Raw genomic sequence first — 11,502 nt, 5'->3', positions numbered from 1 at the left:
TAGAAATCCATTAGTAACTTTTCTCTGTTACGGACAAAGCATCATCATCATTCATGATACGTACATCATACATCATATCTCACACACCACACATCCTACATGATCATCTATTGCTCATCATCATAAACCTAGAATCTTCCAGAAGATTCTGCTCTCATACCAAGCTCTGATTTTCATTAAGTTTGATCACATTGTGAAATTGAATCAAATAATTGTTCGTCCGAAAAAAATCTAGATTCAAAAATGAAATTAAAAGCACGGGTTCCTTTATAGAACTTTGGAGATGTGGACTAAACAAGTAAGGGATAGCAGTTGGATCTAAAAGAAAATTAGAGGTATCTTTTTCGTGGAGTTCCACAAAAACTCAACAAACAAAAAAAAATCTCAATGAAAATGTCTGCTAGGTATTTCTTCATCATTCATCCATACAAAGCTGGAGAGAGGGTGGGTGTATTTCACAGCAGACCTTATCATATGGGTCTTCTTCACATCATCCTCTGTTCTCTTAACAAGGTTAAATGATTCTAGTGAGTCCTGAAGGCTGAAGCCTGAAAGGATAAAAGAAGGGTATCAAATCAAAATATCCCCTTCATATTCTTTTGCACTTTTTTCAAAATCAAAATTCCAATCCAAGTTTACGTATATGGTTTCCATCATTGATCCACACTTGGGCCGATGGAACAAGGATGGGGAACAGTGTATTTACACCAGACCTAATCATGTGGGTCTTCTACCTCATATCATAATGATCACTATCACATTTGGCTTCTTGCTATTGTGCTGCACACATCTTAACTACTTTGCTAGGGCAGAGGTTATTGATGCTTCATCAGTCATCCGAATAGGTGCTCTTGTGTCGTATGAAACCATGATCGGGCGAGTGGCAAAAAAAGCAATCCAAATGGCTATTGATGAAATTAACAAAGACAATGATCTTTTAAAGGGATCAAAGCTTATGTTGCACATGGTGGACACTAATTGTAGTGCTTTCCAAGGGGCTGCTGGAGGTAAGCCACGGTTCTATATATTGTGAGAAGAATTTCCATGGTTTTTATTTTATTTGAAGTTTACTTATTATCTTACTTTCTGTTGGACGTTTCTGTATTAATAAGAAGAATTGATTTATTATTATTGTTGTTTTTTTATACGTGAGAAGAGCTCACAAGATTTAGTTAGCTATTCGTTTATTATCTTACTTTTCCTGTCGGGGGTTTCTGTACTATGTTCGAGTAATATATATATTGTCTATATGGGAGGAGGATTGAATTTTTGGATACCTGAGAAAATGTTACTTGATTTGCTTATGCCATTTTTGTTTTTCCATTTCTGTATGCGAATTGTTTCGTATGTGAGATGAATTTTTGTTTTTTGCTTTCCATATCTGAAAAGGGTTGCCTGATTTATTCACAGCGTTTTTTCTGGTTCAGGGTTTTGCATATGTGTGAAGGCTTGCATGATTGTAATACGGAAATTTCAGTCTTTTTATTGATTCACTTAATGCATTTTATGTTTCTTTGTGGTCAACCTTTTCTCTGTGCAAGGGAAGGATTGCATGATTTTCTTTGGATGTTTATCTCTCTTTCTGTCGTTTTTTTAAAAATTGTACACGATGTGGAGTTTTATTTTGTACGGTTTTTACAGCCATGGAGCTTCTTAAGCAGCAGGTCATAGGAGTGATAGGGCCTCAGTCTACTGCTGTCTCTCATTTTGTAGCTCACATGGGGGCTGCTACTCAAGTCCCCTTACTCTCGTTCGCTTGTACAGATCCAGCCCTTTCAGAGTTTCAATATCCCTATTTTTTTCGGATAGCACATAGCGATGCAGTGCAAATGCAAGCCATTGCATCTTTGATAGGTAGCTATGGTTGGAGGGAGGTGGTTTCCCTCTATACAGATGATGATTTTGGGAGCAATGGAGCTGCTGCTTTGAGTGACGCCCTTGAACCTGTGGGCTCTCGCCTTGTCCAAAAGATTGCCCTTGTTCCTGGGATTGATAAGACCACCATTGGTAGCATTCTCACTGGTCTTGCTGCAATGCAAACAAGAGTCTTTGTAGTTCACATGCCCCAAAACCTCTCATTACTTTTGTTTTCTGAGGCTGAATTTCTTGGGATGATGAGTAGTGGTTATGTATGGATTATGTCCGACTCAACGGCTGGCACATTGGGTTCCTCGGAGGTGGATACTGGTGTTTTCAACACATTGCAAGGTGTCATCGGGATCCGTGGATATTATGCACCAGATTCACCTCAGCTTCAAGCTTTCGTCTCCGAATGGAAAAATCAATCTTTATTAGACGAGAGCACACTCCAATTTCCTATCTACGGTCTCTATGCATATGATGCGACGTGGATGCTTGCTCGTGCAATTGATAGCTACCTGAAGGATGGATATAACTTCAGCTTTAAAGATCCTGATTTATTGCCAGTTGATGCAGGTGGTGGTTCTGAACTAGCTCAAATGAAAGTTTTTGAAGGAGGAGCCCTACTGCGGAGCTCTATTCTGCGAACACAATTTTCAGGAGCATCAGGATATATACAAGTAAACTCGGAAGGTGATCTTATGCGCACTGCATTTGAGATTGTGAACGTTGTTAGGGGGAAATTGCATGTAGTTGGGTATTGGACAAATGAAACTCAACTATCTACCTTCCCTCCTGGCAATGTCAGTGAAATGATTGTCGATTCTCTGGATACCGGAAAACCTCAAACATCTCTGCATATTTTGTGGCCTGGAAACACTACTGAAATACCACGAGGGTGGGTTCTTCCAAAAAATGGCCGGCCATTGAAGATAGGTGTTCCAAAGAAGGCAGGCTTTAACCAGTTTATAAGTTGGTCTTCGTCAAACTTAAGCAATAACACAGTCTTTCGTGGTTTCTGTATCGATATCTTCACAAATGCTCTGAAATACCTCCCATATAGCGTTCCCTACAACTTTGTTTTGTATGGAAATGATTCAACGCCTGTATACGATGATATGATTGAGCAATTAGCTGAAGAGGTATGACTAGTCAAAAAACGAATATTGCAAAAAAGGAAGTCTGAAAAACTTGGGTAATTTTATAAGAATCCTGAAATTGCACTGTAGGCTTGATTAGTTTGCAATTTTGAGAAAGTTATTTTCTCAATTCTTCTTCAACTGGAGATGTTCATCTTCCATTTCTTGATTGTCAAATGAAGTTGCACATCCATTCGTTTTCCACATCTGTAGACATATATCATAAAGGAAAAGACGCCTCCTAGACCAAGCCAAGTGATAATAAAATGCCAATTATGTCCTTAACAAATGCTATGGGTGTGCAGGCATTTGATGCAGTGGTTGGGGATGTTACCATAACAACAAAAAGAATGGAGAAAGTAGACTTCACACAGCCTTACACAGAATCTGGACTAGTGGTAATTATACCAATCAAGGATTCAGATTCCAAAGCCGCATGGGCATTCTTGCAACCTTTCACAAGCGCTATGTGGTTCACGACTCTGGGATTCTTCATCTTCACAGGAATGGTGGTTTGGTTGCTCGAGCACAAGAAAAACAGGGACTTTCGAGGTCATCCTCGCAAACAAATTATAACTCTTTTATGGTAAATTTCTTCATTCTTTTGTGTCAATATATACACAAAAAGAAGAAGAAGAAAACAAATGTGTTGTTTGAATTGAAGTAGAATATCTGAATTCAGATTTCTAAGCTAGAGTTTTATGATACTGTGAACCATCCTGATGAATTTTTCTGTTCTTAAGTTCCTTAGTCAAAGAAACATTTTCAGGGTTTACGGAGTTTTTGTGCAGTTTTCTATCATAAAAAATGCCGTCAATGTTTTAAAAACCATTTAAGCTAAATTTTGGTCAAGGATATTGTACCTACATCTGAAGAATTTTTTGGTTTCTGTGCAGGTTTACCTTCTCAACACTCTTTTTCTCTCAAAGTAAGTGGGATAAATATACTCTGGTAGATAAGGTTTACATCTGATGGTGTAGTTATTTTGATGATATGAATGTTTTCAGGAGAAAGAACAAAGAGCACTTTTGGGAGGCTCGTCATTCTGATTTGGTTGTTTGTTGTCCTCATCATCACATCAAGTTATACGGCTAACCTAACCTCAATTTTAACAGTGCAGCAACTTACCCCTAGCATTCAAGGCATTAGCAGTTTACAAGCTACCAGTGTACCTATTGGCTATCAAACTGGATCCTTTGTGAAAGAGTACCTGATTAGTCTGAACATAGCACCTGAAAGGCTTAAACCTCTACCTTCAATAGAAGCTTATGCCCACGCTCTTAAAACTGATCCCAAGATGGGAGGAGTTGCTGCCATTGTTGATGAGCTTCCATATGTGCAAGTCTTTTTGGGAACTGAATGTGGCTTCACTATAGCTGGCCAGGAGTTCACGAAAGGAGGATGGGGATTTGTAAGCATTCATTTATATTTGACCTGTGATTTTAATACATGTGACGAATCCGTAAGCATTTGCATCATTTCATTTGATAGGCTTTCCCAAAAGATTCGGAGCTGGCAATTGATATGTCAACAGCCATTTTGACACTCTCAGAGAATGGACAACTTCAAAAGATTCATGATCTCTGGTTACTGACTAGTAATTGTCCATCAAATAGCAACCAAGCCGACTCCAGTCAATTAAGCCTAAGAAGCTTTTGGGGTCTCTTTCTAATCACGGGCCTTGCATCAATATCAAGCCTTATCATTTATATGATCCGCCTCCTATTGCAATTCGTTCGACGGCATGATGAAATTCCAGTGTCGAGCAGGTCCTTCCACTCCAGGAGTAAAAGGTTCATCAAGTCCTTTGCTTCTTATGTCGACGAGTCAGGGAAAACAACTGATAAGAAACGAGGTTCTCGTGGTAGTGGAAAGAAAAAGAAGAATACACCTTATCCACCAGAGCAAAGTCCATCATCAGATCAATCCTCTCAATCAGATGAGAGCTCCCTATCACATCAGAGTCCAGATCATATGGATAGTGTTGATACACAATCTAAACATAGTTGTCCATGACTTTTTTAGACTTATTCTGTACTGTTGCAGAGGAATCTTCTGGAATCTTCTGCATGCTAGCTCTACAAAAATCTAAAAAAGCATACTTGAAAAGCCATCATCAATGTGTTAGCACTGAAAGTAGATGCATCATACTCCTTCTCTGTTCTATGCGGTTCATGATTTCGAACAGCTTTGATGCCAACAGCAACAGGTACACCGTTCTTCTATTTAAATCCTGCAGTAGAAAATGAGCAGGGAAAAGAACGACACGGAAAAAAGGTAAAAATATCCTCGGTTCTATGTATATATAGTATTCTTCGGATTTGGAAGAGAAATCCTATTGTAAGTTATACCATGGAATTCAACCATTTTTTGCTTTAAAATTTTCGAAGGGGCATACAAAGTGCATGCTTGTGACACATTAATATCTTAATGATATAAGAGTCAAATTTACATCATTGCCACAGTCAGATATATTCGAGTGTAAGACTATGCTTATTCGAAGAAAAAGCCTTTGATCTATAGATCTAGTTAAAAGGCACTCTTCAAATTTCAATTTGAACTGCTCCAGCTGATAGTAGAGAGATTGAAAGAAAGACAAGTAACTGAATATGAGTGCAAAGGTTGATACATCAAAAGTTCAAACCGTTAAAATGAACTCATGTCGGGGGACGGACAATCCCTCAGACCCGTTCTCTACTCTCCTTTTTCCTGAGATTAGGATGGGCATTGGTTTTTAAAATAAGCATATCAGATACAATGTTTGCATATTTACCCAGGAAAGACAACCTCATCTTTCATAAAACTTCCCTCTTTTATTAGCAAAGTAATCAAATCGTCATTTATGTGATCCATATTGGGGGTTCAACCAAAAACGTTTATCACCCCCGAATGATTGGATACATTTGATTCGGTCGACCCGACTAAACCAGGAATGAAACAAATAGATGGTTCATAACAGAGTCCAAGAGTTTTAGTCCGATGGGACAACTCATAGTACTCTTTAATTGATTTGAACTACTAATACGGAAGTTAACATTCTTGCGTTCGTAGCCACTGCACTTTTCATCCTAATCCCAGCAGCATTTTTAAGGGTTAGCTGTTCAGATGATGGCCGCCTTCTGAAAATAATTCCACAGTCACTAGACTTTGCAACCGGTTTATATATCAGTTGGTGTTCGACGAGTTCAAGTAATGCCACATTGTTCAATGGTTTGAGCATAGATATATCTTTGTTGATGCCTCGAAATATCCCTACCAATGGAGCATCCCCTGCATCTTTGTATTGTATGGAGATGATATGGCATGACATGTTTATAGATTATATCATTGAGGAAATAGCAGATAACATGTTCTTTATTGCAATAAATCTTTTCATGTGAAAAGAACTCATTTGGATGGGATAAAAAAACTGCGGTTGGGTTCATGTGATGGGAACTGAATGATGAGGGAAATTGAAATATATGTTGAACGAGTTATCAATGTATGCAACAAGAATATAGAGTTTAGTTGATTTTGTAAATGAGTGTAGGCACTATCGTGATGATCATCACAATTCAAGGATGTTCGCATTCTAACCATGCATGGAGTGCTTATGAAATTAACATCAACATTGTGGTTCATTTCTGGAGCCTAAATCTGTGCCCACAAATATAGAAAAGCATGAAACTTAAAGAAGTAAACAACAGCAACATTTGTGAGTGAAAATGCCAGAGCTAAAACTAGACCCTTCTCTCATTCGGTAGAGGTCATTATGCAAGCTTCCAGCCGTTGTACATGGTATAGTTCATCATTCTGAAAGCAATAATTGGGCCTGTCTCCTATGTTTAGGTATACCCTCATCAATTATTTGAGTTAGAAGCATAGTAATGTGGCTCTATGGTATAGTTTATCGTTCTGAAAGCAATAATTGGGGTTGTCTCCTGAGTTTAGGGATACCCTCATCAATTTTTTGACTTAGAAGCATAGTAATGTGGCTCTCATAGATACATTATGGTACCCCATCATCAGTCATTCGGATGAGACAGCATAACAATGTACTCATAGCTACAACACAATTCTATCATAGACAATTATTACCATATCTACTCAAAGTAGGAAACCAATCATATCTACACACCAATATATAAAAAATTATTTTGCTTCAATTGCATTTTTGCTGCCTACAGCAATAGATTGCTAAAACATCATTCCTACAACGATTAATTTCTCAGTACGTTGCATTTTAAATAGGCATCTAATGGAATGTACAGAACACTTAAAAAGCCGAACATAGCATGTAAAGCTGAATTTTCAATGAACATATGTAATAAATGAGCAGTGGCAGGCAAGACTAAACTATCGTTTTCAATTTGACACTCGCAAACTCAAATCATGCATCATTACTCATGAGCATTACCAATTCCTCTGTCAAGAAGCAAGCGAATCCCATGCCATCAAAGCATAAATGTATATGCAGGGCCAATCCCATGCCATCAAAGAAACAAAGATGAAAAACATCCAACTGTAATATTTTAAACATGAAACGGAAGAATTACCTTCAATATTTAACATTTCACTGCTAAAGAGGGTACTGTCATTGAGTATCCAGAAGGTAATTATAGTTTCCTTACAGGTTAACGCAACAATCACATGTTTATCATTTCCAATGCACATGACGTACAGTTTCCAAAGCAGTATTTGGAATTGGACGTGGATTTACTGAATGTATATGAAGCTAAGGCAAGGATAACATGACATTCACATAAACCCTTTCTATATATTAGAAACAATTGTTGGAGAATCATCAGCCAACAATATTATATCCTACTTGTCTATGGCTCAACTCCTATGAACCTTAGAATAAAACGCTCAAAAATATTTATCATCTTTTGATAAGTTTCAAGGTTGGGCTATTTCTACGAGCCTGGTCTCTGAAAAACTTGCGCCAAACTAGTTAGTTACAAGTAGCAACAGGTGCAAAAATTTAAGGTGAAAATTTCTCAAAAGTTGACAGACCAGTTCTATTTCCTTCCTATAGTTTTGTTTCAGGTATCCTAATCTTTACATTCACGGAAGACCATTTCTATTTAGTAACTTCATGACGTGAGGTTCTAAACAGACCAGAACTAGATCGCATACAAAGCCTACAAATTCACAACACAGAGGGCATCAGGTTTTCTTTTACTGCTCTGCATATTATTAGACATTCAAGTTAGAGAAATAAGGACAAAAATAGGTATATCAAACAAAGGCTCAAATGCTAAATTGAGAAAGTTTGACATACCCTCGGACCCAACCACGTAGAGGTCATTAAAGAACTATTATGAGAAGCCTCGTGGGTTGAAGAGTTGGCGGCACATGTGGTTTTTGGACTTTCCTCCTAATAAGGCACCCATATTAAGAACCTCCTAAGTCAAAGGAAAAACATGCTTTTAAAATGAATGCATCCTTAATTATAAAATCTTAGGGGTAGTTCACATGCATGACGACCAAAAAATAACCCACAGATGATGCTTTTTCCCAAAAGCAAAAGCCATTGCAAACTACACACCGGAATCTTCTGCAATGTGTCTTCTATTCATATAGCCAGAATCTTTAACAGGAATCGGGTCATATATATACCCCAAATCTTCAACAACATTCTTTGGTACCTCAAGAATTTCATCCATGCTTCACCTGTTTAATGCTATGCAAACAAAGGGTTTGATTTCATCATCCTCACTCACATTTCAGATATGGCTGCAATCTTTCATCCGCGCCTGAGGACCATATGCAAGATACACAAGGCCAGGAAACTGTCTCTTGACACCAGACCTTATGTGACTCTGAGTATGTTCATCACCACCATATCAATATGTTGTCTTATCTGTCCAGATTTCAAATACTTGACTGCAGGAGCAGAAAATGTTTCTTCATTAATCCACATTGGGGCTTTGGTTTCCTATGACACGTTTAATGGAAGAGCGGCTAGAAAGGCTATCCAGATGGCTGTGGATAACATTAACAGAGACAAGAATATACTTAACAACTCCGAACTTGTATTACACATGCTGGATACCAATTGTAGTGCTTTCCTGGGGGTAGCTGCTGGTAAGCTATCCATCTCTTTACAATATTTCGATTACAATATGGTTTCGGTCTCATTGGACGAACTGACGTTTTAGAGATGATATTAGCTATTATACGTTCTTTTCTACATGCTAGAAGGGTTACATGATTTAGCTATAGAGTTTCTAATTGGATTTCTGAGTGGGGCTTTTTGTTCATGAATCTTCCTGTTAGAGTTTTTTTTTTCTATATGTGTGATAGAAGTTGAAATTCTATTAATATTCGACAAAAAGCAGCAATTGTTTTCCTATATACGTGAAAAAATGGTTGTGTTCATGGCATTTTCTTTCTCTACACTGATTTTGTTTCTATTCTTCTAGCATTGGAGCTCTTCAAGCAGGAGGTCATAGCAGTAATAGGGCCTCAGTCTACTGCTGTCTCTCGTTTTGTTGCTCACATGGCGACTGCTACCCAAGTTCCTCTACTCTCATTTTCCGTGACTGATCCAGCCTTCTCCGAGCACCAGTATCCCTACTTCTTCCGGATTGCACATAGTGATGCCATGCAAATGCAAGCCATTGCATCATTGGTACGCATGTATAAATGGAGAAGTGTGGTTACCATCTACATAGATGACGATTCTGGAAGCAGCGGAGCTGCTGCTATCAGTGCCGCCCTTGAACCTCTTGATATTCAAGTGGTACAGAAAGTGGCTGTGAGGCCAGATAGTAATAGAACCACCATTGATACTGTCCTAACTGATCTTTCTGAAATGCAGACAAGAGTCTTTGTAGTACACATGCCACAAAATCTTTCATTGCTTTTCTTTTCCGAGGCTAAATACCAGGGAATGATGACTAGTACTTACGTATGGATTGCTTCTGACTTGATGATCGGCACACTGGACTTTGCCACGCTAGAATCCAGAGATTTAAATGCACTGCAAGGTGTCGTTGGAGTTCGTGGTTATTATGCAAACTCTTCTGTGTTAAAAGCTTTCACATCTGAATGGAAAAATGAAGCGTCACCTGGAGAGATTGCAGGGGAAATACCTATTTATGGTCTGTATGCATATGATGCAACACAAATGCTAGCATATGCAATTGATAACTACACGAAGGATGGTTTCAACATCACTTTCAAAAACTCTACCTTCCCCTCGGATGCGCCTGGGAGTTCCCTTGACCTAGTTGAATTGAAAGTTTTTGAGGGAGGACCGTTACTCAGGAACTCTATTCTGCAGACTCAATTTGCAGGAACATCAGGTTATATACAACTGGATTCGAATCATGACCTTATCCGCAGTGAATTTCAGATTATTAACATTGTTGACGGGGAATCGAAGCCAATTGGCTACTGGACAAACACAACTAAATTATCACTCTTTGCACCAGACAATGGCACTAATGCTGGCGGGGGAAGTGCAGTTTCTTCAGAGCCTCCTTGGAAAATAATGTGGCCTGGAGACTCGTATGAGGTACCACGAGGATGGGTCTTTCCAAAAAATGGCAAGCCTTTGAAGATAGCAGTTCCGTTGAAGAGAGGCTTTGAGCAGTTTCTAAGCTATTCTAAATCAAATACAACGAATGTCACAACATTCCGTGGTTACTGTATCGATGTCTTCCTAGAGGCTCTAAAATATATGCCATATAGTATTAACTACAACTTTGAATTATTTGGGAATAACACAGAACCTGTGTATAATGACATGATTGATCTCTTAGCTAAGAAGGTATGGACAAACATTCATAGTTTATGCCCTTTCAGTAATATGTTGGTAGAAATTATTTATTTGGATAGGATGGATTTTTTTTTACTGCGTGGTTAATTTTATTTTCAGTTCAAAGTCCATGCAGGTCATATAATTTTGACACTAACGTTTCTCAATTCACAAATTTTGGTATATCATTTCTTGGTCGTAATCTAAAAGTGACAACATATATGTAACAGAGGAAAACAAAAACCTGCAAGAACACCTGGGTCTTTTCAAGGAAATCTGACTCATGATGAGAAACTGTCAATTGTGTTCATAACCACAAATGTTATTATGCCTGTGCAGGTATTTGATGGAGTGGTGGGGGATGTCACTATTACAACAAAAAGAATGGAGATAGTGGATTTCACTCAGCCCATCAAAGAATCTGGACTAGTGGTGGTCGTACCGATACAGGATTCACAATCAAGCAATCCGTGGGCATTCTTGGGACCTTTCACACCGACTATGTGGATCACGACTCTAGCTTTCTTCATCTTTACAGGCCTCGTAATCTGGTTGCTGGAGCACAAGAAGAACAGGGACTTTCGTGGTCACCCTAGCAAACAAGTCGTAACCCTTTTATGGTAAGAAAGATGTCTTCAATTGGTTAGGTTAGGTTAGGTTTAAATGCATTCATAACAGGAAAAAGAAACGAGAGTATTGATAATATACATTCTCATCCCCTGTTTTGGATGTATGTTGGAGAAGAGTATACCTGGT

The 11,502-nt window shown here is 38.4% G+C and overlaps 2 protein-coding genes across 3 annotated transcripts; both read left to right on the top strand.

The window, feature by feature from the left end:
- The first annotated feature begins 270 nt into the window (after nucleotides 1-270).
- On the top strand, nucleotides 271-5,738 carry LOC147870344 (glutamate receptor 3.3-like). Of its 2 annotated transcripts, XR_015532307.1 has the most exons (7): nucleotides 271-1,007; nucleotides 1,642-3,002; nucleotides 3,305-3,585; nucleotides 3,896-3,927; nucleotides 4,007-4,410; nucleotides 4,491-5,276; nucleotides 5,465-5,738. XR_015532307.1 is itself a non-coding variant. In XM_087339009.1 (6 exons), the coding sequence occupies exons 1-6, from the start codon at nucleotides 644-646 to the stop codon at nucleotides 5,013-5,015; spliced, it is 2,967 nt and encodes a 988-aa protein (XP_087195135.1). In that variant the 5' UTR covers nucleotides 271-643; the 3' UTR covers nucleotides 5,016-5,416. The 2 variants fall into 2 exon arrangements, 1 of the variants encoding a protein (XP_087195135.1); XM_087339009.1 differs by lacking the exon at nucleotides 5,465-5,738 and having other exon boundaries at nucleotides 4,491-5,416.
- A 2,780-nt stretch (nucleotides 5,739-8,518) lies between these two features.
- On the top strand, nucleotides 8,519-11,370 carry LOC147870343 (glutamate receptor 3.5-like). The gene is made up of 3 exons (XM_087339023.1): nucleotides 8,519-9,068; nucleotides 9,407-10,758; nucleotides 11,086-11,370. The coding sequence occupies exons 1-3, from the start codon at nucleotides 8,714-8,716 to the stop codon at nucleotides 11,368-11,370; spliced, it is 1,992 nt and encodes a 663-aa protein (XP_087195149.1). The 5' UTR covers nucleotides 8,519-8,713.
- The last annotated feature ends 132 nt before the right edge of the window (nucleotides 11,371-11,502 follow it).

This window comes from Azolla caroliniana, unplaced genomic scaffold (genome assembly GCF_043228905.1).
Source record: "Azolla caroliniana isolate FFs.n. ecotype wild unplaced genomic scaffold, voAzoCaro1.0.p SCAF_1, whole genome shotgun sequence".
Classification (NCBI taxonomy): Eukaryota; Viridiplantae; Streptophyta; class Polypodiopsida; order Salviniales; family Salviniaceae; genus Azolla; species Azolla caroliniana.
The sequence above is the reverse complement of the archived record's forward strand: the minus strand, read 5'-3'. Positions and strand labels throughout refer to the sequence as shown.

Bases quoted from the DNA above. Each gene is read 5' to 3' on its own strand.
- LOC147870344 (XM_087339009.1), top strand. From the start codon at position 644: ATGGTTTCCATCATTGATCCACACTTGGGCCGATGGAACAAGGATGGG. The intron at 3,003-3,304 runs GTATGACTAGTC...ATGGGTGTGCAG, and splicing joins TTGAGCAATTAGCTGAAGAG to GCATTTGATGCAGTGGTTGG. The intron at 3,586-3,895 runs GTAAATTTCTTC...GTTTCTGTGCAG, and splicing joins CAAATTATAACTCTTTTATG to GTTTACCTTCTCAACACTCT.
- LOC147870343 (XM_087339023.1), top strand. From the start codon at position 8,714: ATGGCTGCAATCTTTCATCCGCGCCTGAGGACCATATGCAAGATACAC. The intron at 9,069-9,406 runs GTAAGCTATCCA...CTATTCTTCTAG, and splicing joins TTTCCTGGGGGTAGCTGCTG to CATTGGAGCTCTTCAAGCAG. The intron at 10,759-11,085 runs GTATGGACAAAC...ATGCCTGTGCAG, and splicing joins TTGATCTCTTAGCTAAGAAG to GTATTTGATGGAGTGGTGGG.